Source organism: Stegodyphus dumicola, chromosome 5, assembly GCF_044657685.1.
Source record: "Stegodyphus dumicola isolate Sdum_Otavi_A_Nest chromosome 5, ASM4465768v1".
NCBI classification, from domain to species: Eukaryota; Metazoa; Arthropoda; class Arachnida; order Araneae; family Eresidae; genus Stegodyphus; species Stegodyphus dumicola.
In genome coordinates, this window is record NC_140772.1 from 109,920,156 (window position 1) to 109,928,534 (window position 8,379).

An 8,379-nucleotide genomic window follows, 5' to 3' on the forward strand; every position below is an offset into this window, starting at 1 on the left:
AAGAACTGAAAAACAAGAAAAAACTGGAATTGACACAAAAACTAGAAAAGAAGCAAGAACTGAAAAAGAAGCAAAAGCTGGAAAAGATACAAAAACTAGAAAAGAAGCAAGAGCAGGAAAAGATACAAGAATTAGAAAAGAAGCAAGAACTGAAAAAGAAGCAAGAGCTGAAAAAGAAGCAAAAACTGGAAAAGAAGCAAGAACTGAAAATGAAACAAGAGCAGAAAAAGAAGCAAAAATTGGAAAAGAAGGAAGAACTGAAAAACAAACAAAAACTGGAAAAGCAACAGAAACTAGAAAAGAAGCAAGAACTGAAAGAGAAACAAACACTAGAATGGATTCAAAAACTAGAAAAGAAAGAAGAACTGAAAAAGAAGAAAAAACGGGAAGAGATACTAAAACTAGAAAAGAAAGAAGAACTGAAAATGGAGAAACAACTGAAAGAGATACAAAAACTAGTAAACAAAGAAGAACTGAAAAGTCAAAAGAAACTGGAAAAAATGCAAAAACTAAAAAACAAAGAAGAACTGAAAAAGAAGAAGAAACTGGAAAAAATGCAAAAAACAACAAACAAAGAAGAACTGAAAAAGAATAAGAAACTGGAAAAAATGCAAAAACTGGAAAAGAAGCAAGAGCCGGAAAAGATGCCAGAACTGAAAAATATAGACCAGTCAGAAAAGACGCAATACCTGGAAAAAAAGCAAAAAAACGGAAAAGAATCCTCATCTGAAAAACAAGCTGGAACCGGAAAAGAACTGTCAAACCCGAAAAGGAAACCGGATGAACTGCGAAAAGAGCCAGAACTCGATAACAACTGTAGAACGATTGATTTAATGATCAAACGAAGCAAGACCCGGAAAAGAAAAATAGAACAAATAAATCATACACCTGCTTCATTTTACCAAAATTTATTATCAATAACATTTTTATTATGAAGAACTTTATGGTATTCTTAGTATATGGACAGCATTTGATAATATTTTGCTCGGTAAGTGTAACTACTGATATATTATTAGCTAGTAATTAGTCATGCTAACTTTAAGATATCAGCATTATTTTAGCAGCAACTAAGTACACTCTTTCGTAGTTCAGATCTATGTTTTCAGTGCCTTTCATGGCTGCGAGGTCTTCCGGTTTTACCTGGAAAGTCACAGTTTATTGACTTTTTTAACACATAGTCACATGACAGTATTTTTCAACAATAAATTTATGTTATGCTACTGGCTTTAAATTGTGCAAATAAATATTGCACGTCATATCTTTCATAATTGAACTCATGAAATTAATTTATACAGATTTCATTTTAAAATTTGTTTGACCCTGAGCTGTCTTATCCAACTGCAGATATTTATAGGACTTTATATCAAGATTCAAAGAAACGCTCAAAAAGGAATGTTTATCCGCTTTTAATTATGTGTTAATCAGCTTGAGTTGCATTACTAAGATTGTAATTCTAAACAAATTAAAAGCTATTGTAGTATGTACATTAGCTTTTAATTTGCTTTCACCTTGTTTAAATGTAGTTTGACATACCACAGTTTCCGTTTCTACTCAGGATTTTTCTAGTGTAAAAATTCAAGATTACAAATTAAAATGAGCGAAAAAATAACTTTTAAAATGTGTGTATACATTAAATCAGAATCATAATATAATTAGAGAAAAAAACTGAATAATATATTATAAAGCGAATTTATATCAATTTCGATTTCTTTCAAAATAGAGATTCCTTCGCACCTCACAAATCTCACAGAAACTCTCGGTTTGTGATTCGTGAGCTTTAGTTTTTTATATTTGGAATTTGGCAGCAATATGATTCACTGTTACGATACAAATTCTTGCTCACAAATTGGTTATCTAACTAGAAAATGGTATAACTAAAATAAAATAAATATTATTAGATGGAAATGTTGGTTTGCTTTGCGTTTATCTGAATGGTATCGTATATATAAACCTGTTGGAGACGTTTTTTTCCCACACATCGAATAGAGACACATAGTCACATAATATAAATAATCTGACTACATTACTATAGTGTAAGATGAAGCTCTACCACATTTCTCTATTACTTTAGACTGCGAAAGATTTGCTAAAGCATTACAGGATCATACTCTGAAGGATCTCGCCGTTCTGTTTCATTTTCTTCCCCCTCGAAAACACATTATCTTAATACAATAGATTACTTTTGAAGGAATGTATTATTTGAAAACCTTGTAACTGTAAGAATTATTCTCTGACGTTATTACACAAAAAGCGGTTGAGAGCCTAATCTTTTGCTATGCGCTTTAAGATGTATAAAAGCATTTTGAAATGTAAGGCCTACAAACCGAAACGTAACTTTATCTTATTTCTGTACTATTCATTAGAGTTATATACATTCCCATCAATAGATACTCAATGGCTAAATATTCTGGTTACCCAAATCAGTTCTTTTTTTCCTCTCTTCTTTTTCTTAATTTTAAATAATCCGGAAAGTAAAGCTATAGAAAATTTCACTTCTTCATTAGAAATCTGATTTGGAATTTTGTTTTCCGAGATAAAAATTTTAATTCCTTATCTCTTTTCTCAACACAAAGATCGAAAAACGTAACATCGACATTTTGAAAACATTTGTAAACTAATAGAAGGGAAAAAGCAGAATATAATGGTTCAGAAAGCATGTAAATATCTCTATCACTTAAGTTTCAGCTATGTTTGTTATAGTATATTCAGGCGTATAAGACGCACTTTTAAAACAAAATGTAAGATGGAAATTTATGCGTGCGCGCTGTACGCCAGCTATAAAAATTTTATGTTTGGAAATATGGAAAAAGTGAGCATACGAAAATTAGATTTCTGCGTGTAATTAAATTTTTTTCTTTAAAAGAAATAACACAGTTTATGTACTTAAAAATTTTCGTTATAAAAATTCTGTTTCATTTTCACCTTCACATCTGATCCATACTTCCATAGATCCAAGTTCCTCAAATTCGGCTTAAGTTATATCTTCAAGCACATCATCGGATTCTGTTTCATTTTCGCCGTCACTTTTTCTCTGATCAACAGATAAATAATCATCTTCCGTTTCAACTAGACCGTCAGATATACCACATATATTAAATGGGTTTAATTTTATTCCGTGCTTTTATTATTTACTGACACACTATTTATGGACTGGCATGACGTATTTGGTCTCCATTTGTAACCAGTTTTTTCACCTTCACGTTTGCTCGAGTATTCCACTGACGTTAAAAATATTCTATCGATGATATATTGACATATATGTCTAATATCTGAACTAATGGCAATAATCCGCCTGGATAAACTGTCATATCTGTATAACATTATTCCAACAACATATTTGTGTTATCCGTTAGATGGAGGCTGAACATGTCCCAAAGTATTGGATTTTCTTGATTATCTGAGACAAAAGGAAGCTTTTGCCAAATATTTCTTATCCACAGTTTCACGACATTTTTCTCCGCAGATCATTTCTCTTGAATACGGATGAAAACACTTTCGGGAAACTGCACTTCTGCAAAATCTTTCTTTTAAAGATATCGATGGGATTTTAATTTCGTACGGTCGGCTAAGCAGGAGATCAGTACGGTGAGGTGAGATTTCTCGTTGGACTATTGTTTCTATGTTAACCGTTATTTTTCTTTCATATCATTGTTTATTTATCTCCTACCGTATAAAAACTACTGGAATGACATCCATATTTGCAACACATGATAGTAATTAAATTTCTCCATATTTTTAAAAACTCATCAAAGTTTTATCTCTATATTTGCGAAGCCTTTGAAAAAATTTTGTCTTTTTTTCTCGGAGAACTGAATTATTCCGTGAAGTAAATCGAAAACACAAACTCAGTTTGCTTTAGAGTTTTCACTTCCATTTGCACTCCTTTTTTCTATTTTTAAGTCAAAGAAACGTACGCTGTTTCTTGTTACAATTAATTCATTCTAGCGATGATGGGGATTTTCTACAATGCAGTTTCCAACACTTTCGCCGACGGTAAGCTATTTCATTACTTCTTTATGCAATGCACAGTTATTCTTTGGCGCAATTATCACTGTAAAATTTCATGTTTACTCCACTCGTGTACGAAGCACTCACGAAAACCAAACTGCATGATTTCCATTTTCTTTCGCAAACTGAATGACTTAACATTTGAAACTTGCATTGTGTTTGTTTCGTTAGGCAAAAGCCATAACTACTGCTGAAGAAAGCACTGGATGAACTACACTTCACTAAAATCAAATGTGATATCGTTAAGTCTTTGATGTTGACATCAGAACCACGGTTTCAAATGACCACAGAAAGAAGAACATGACTCCTAATTCCGAAAATTCACTTTGGTCGAAAGTTCACTCTTATCCAAATTATGTTCCTTGTTTCTCGAAGTCCTAGAATAACATTCTCTTCCACATCCAGAATGAATACAAATCACCTCCTACCTTGCAGAAATATTTTCCCCGATAATCATTTCTCCTGCGCACCACCTTATCACTTGCCAAACTGCAATGTTTCCGCAATTGACATATTTGCTCGTGTTTCCTAAGGTATGAAATAATCAAGAAGAGCTGTTGCGGGATATGATGTTTTTGGTATTGCCAAACCACCATGTGTATTTTATTGCTTTCTTTATTTACTAAAGACCTGATGCATTGTAATTAAGCGATATAAGAACTTGATTTATATGCGATTACGTGTTCTTATACAAAATGTTCCAACAATGTGCTTATGCGTTGTAATTTCATTTATTCAAAACTCAGTCTAGTTATATTTATAAAATTTTCAATAGCAAACGAATGTTTTAAGAAAACAGTTTAGACGTTTTGGGTCAAGATACTTTTCAAAAAAAGTCTAATCCAAGAGTTATTTATATGAGAAATTTTATGTAAAAACAAATGGCGCACATTTTTACGTTTGAAATTTACTGGCATATTCCATGCCAAATTTAGTAAGAGATTTCAGGTTTTTACCAGCTAAAGGAAGTCAAGGATTTCTAGAATAATTTGCAAGGTCAAGGAAGAGTTTTGTCTATTGTTAATTGATATTTTCATTTCCAAAAAAGAACGTTAAGCATTAAATTTTGAAAGAAGTTTTTTATTTTCTTTTGGCACGATGCGTAATGAGTTTATTTCAAAAAAGCTGAAAATAAAAGTACCAGTTATCTATATTTTACTATTTATATCATAATAAATAACTTACTAATTTAAAATTTAATTATAAAAAAGATTTTACTCCCACAAAAGCCGTTTTATCCATTTACGCCAATTTGGGCACTTTTCTACTGCATATGCCTTTCATCAAATTGTACACGCTCTGTCCACAAAATATTCACTCGCTCTTTATTTGTGCAACCGTGGATATACTTCAATTAATAATCTGTTTTAAATGACGCAACTTTTTGTCTTTTCGAATAATAAACGGTTATTATTGCACAAAGTACGAAATCTGACTAATTATTTTTTCCTCCAATACCTAGACTTCTGTCTAGGTATTTGGTTATAAGAAATAAATCACAAAACAATTGACTGATGTCCATCGAAATCAGACGGAGATACTTATGTTCAAAATTATTTCATAACGAGTGCAAACTTTTTCCTCATAAAATCATGAGTGTCGGAGAAACATATGAAGAGCTAGGCTTCGTAATTTTTACAAAACAAATTATTTTAAATTTAAAAGTACCAAAGCGCAAACATTTACGTTTTTCAAAACACTTTTGTACTTGGAAGTCAATGCCCACCACAAACGACCAAGATCCGGTCTGAAATTTTGCAGACAGTGCACAGTCATCCGTTTCGAGTATCTTTCATTTTGGTTATTTGCGTATGCGATATAACCTTCTCAAATATTCTCATGCTTGTGACTCAGAATTGAATTATCATTTTAACTGATATTTTTATGTGATGTGTAACAATAATTTTGTTTATTTTTCAGGATGAAGATTCAGGCCCCCTTTGCGCATACCGACTGTAATTTGAATAGCCAGTTTACAATAACAAGCTTAATAGTAACCGACCGTCATAGGGATGCGCCCGAGGCTTAAAGGAACGCGAATCTCTATCAAATTTGCAACTTGTGCAAATGTAATTTTGACTTTAAAATTCTTTTATTTTCCCTTTCTCGTGTCAAAAATGTTTTTCTCTTCAATATTTAACTTTAATAACGTGAAACTTTAATTTAAATTTTTCTTTTCACTATTTTTACTTTAAAAAGGTTTTAAGTGCTTTCATTTTACAAAAGTAATACTGATTTTGAAAACTATAAATATTTCCTTTTGGTTTTTTATTTTAAAATTTGCTTTTAAATGCTCACTTTATTTATTTTACAGAAATATTATATACTCATATAAGCAAAATATATTTCTTTTTTGTATTTCCACAAATGGCATTTTTTAAAAAAATATTTTACACCTTTTTATTAAGGGGTTTTGGACACCCTATAGCGGCAATGTTAAATTGGCCATTTTTGGATTACCTTTTCTGAAAATCTGCTGTTCTTACAGGCTTGAAGGTTTTTACATAATTAAAGTACATCTATCACCTCGCGCCCTTTCCACCACGAAGGCAGGTCGTCTATGCATTCGCCATAGTAGGAAAATAATCTCTATCTTTATCCTCTAATTTATTACACATAACGGTACACAATATACAATAAAACAAATATCACTAGTATAGTATACATTTAATTATATACATAATATAAGGCGTGCAAAACATGTTTTAAGTAATCTCTTTCCACACGGCATGGCTGCCGGTCCAATCGCTAAAGTACCAAGTCTCGTATTCTGCCAACAGCCTGCCTCGATCGGTTTTTCCGAGGAATCTCGAATTCTTTTAATACGGTGTCTTTAATCATAATATTGTTATTTCAATCCATTTCATCGAGAGTCGCGATCAAACTTTTAACTTTTGTTTTTAAACTCTGCAAAATAATTTTCCCTTCTTCAGATATTTTATAGAGATTAAGAATCACTTCAGCATGATGTAAACAGCCATTTCTCAGCTTTCGATGGTGGGTCAAACATAACTCCTTTCATTATTTTCAAATGTTTCAATAATCGTTTCCCTTGCTCTAAGAATCTCTAAGAATCTCCTATATCTTGATAAAAATAAGAACCTTAATTTCTCATTTCCATATAAAATATACTTTCTCGGTGTCTACTGGCTTTAACGCCTGACATTCGAATCATGTTATTAACAGACATAAAAACAATTATAATTTTCTAAGTTAATATGGTTAATATATAAATTAAGAAGGACTTACCTTTGATCCCGATAGTGAAAATATCGAACGAAGAGCACAACTTGACGCTGTTAACTTTAATCATGAGCACACTGCAGTGGCACGTAACTTGACATGATTACAACACGGTAATTCACATTACCCCTGATTTAACTTTTCACGATTTCACTAGGATGATGAACACTGATGATCCCATTTTACCACTCACTGGCTGTTAACTTTTTAGCACATCACGCTTTCACAAATCGGATGAATTTATTCGCACACATGGCCCTAAACGCGCCATTTTCTTTCGTCATAAAAATCTTCTCTCATCGTAGATCCATTCGTGAACTATCACCGAATTTCATTTTATAACTTTCAGTAACTTTTTACAACCATATTTATTTATTATTTTCACTATTTAGTGATTTCCTTTTTCACAATCTTATCCAATCGACTGCGCCGATTGGCACCTCGCGCCGTTTCAACTCCGAGGCGGGTTCGGTCATTTCTAATGCACTCGCCATAATAGGAAAATAATCTCGATCAGCTTTGAAATTTTATCCACTAATTTATTAAACAATACACAATAAAACAAATACCATTACTATACATTTAGCTTAAGTTATCCCTTTGCACACGGCATGACTGCCAGTCCAACCGCAAAAGTCACAAGTCTCGTATTCTTCCCACCAGCTTGCCTCCACTCTGTTTTCCGGCGTAACTACGTCCCTTCCTTTAACCGTCTTTAGCCCCTCGCAGATAAAATGTTCTGGAAACGTCTTTCGATAAGGGAAGGAACATCACAATACCTAGCTGAATATCCTGAAACGAGCTTTTTTATCATTTTAAATTTTAGAGTATTTTACAGTATATTTTGTTACGCATAGTAAAATTTAGCACTGATTATAATCAAAAGCTCATTTCGACAAATATTTGGAAGCGTAGTAAATAAGGTATAAAAATTTCAGATACCTGTGAGCAGTAGTTCTTGAGAACAGGTACTACATCGAGTATAAAAAATCACGTTCGGGGTAAAAACGCGATTTTATGTAAAAATTCTCAATTATCAAAGTATTCAATGACAAATTAAAGCTAGATTTTGTACAGTCCTAATTTTCAAAGAGATTAAAGAACGGTGTTTTAAGAAAGCTAAAATTG

The 8,379-nt window shown here is 32.2% G+C and overlaps 1 protein-coding gene across 1 annotated transcript; it reads left to right on the forward strand.

Annotated features, from left to right (window-relative positions):
- Window positions 1–209: 209 nt before the first annotated feature.
- Window positions 210–6,103, forward strand: LOC146997202 (uncharacterized). Its single transcript, XM_085817831.1, has 2 exons — window positions 210–988; window positions 5,929–6,103. The coding sequence occupies exon 1, from the start codon at window positions 210–212 to the stop codon at window positions 933–935; it is 726 nt and encodes a 241-aa protein (XP_085673957.1). The 3' UTR covers window positions 936–988; window positions 5,929–6,103.
- The last annotated feature ends 2,276 nt before the right edge of the window (window positions 6,104–8,379 follow it).

Excerpts from the sequence above, each read along its gene's own strand:
- LOC146997202 (XM_085817831.1), top strand. The coding sequence starts at position 210 with ATGAAACAAGAGCAGAAAAAGAAGCAAAAATTGGAAAAGAAGGAAGAA.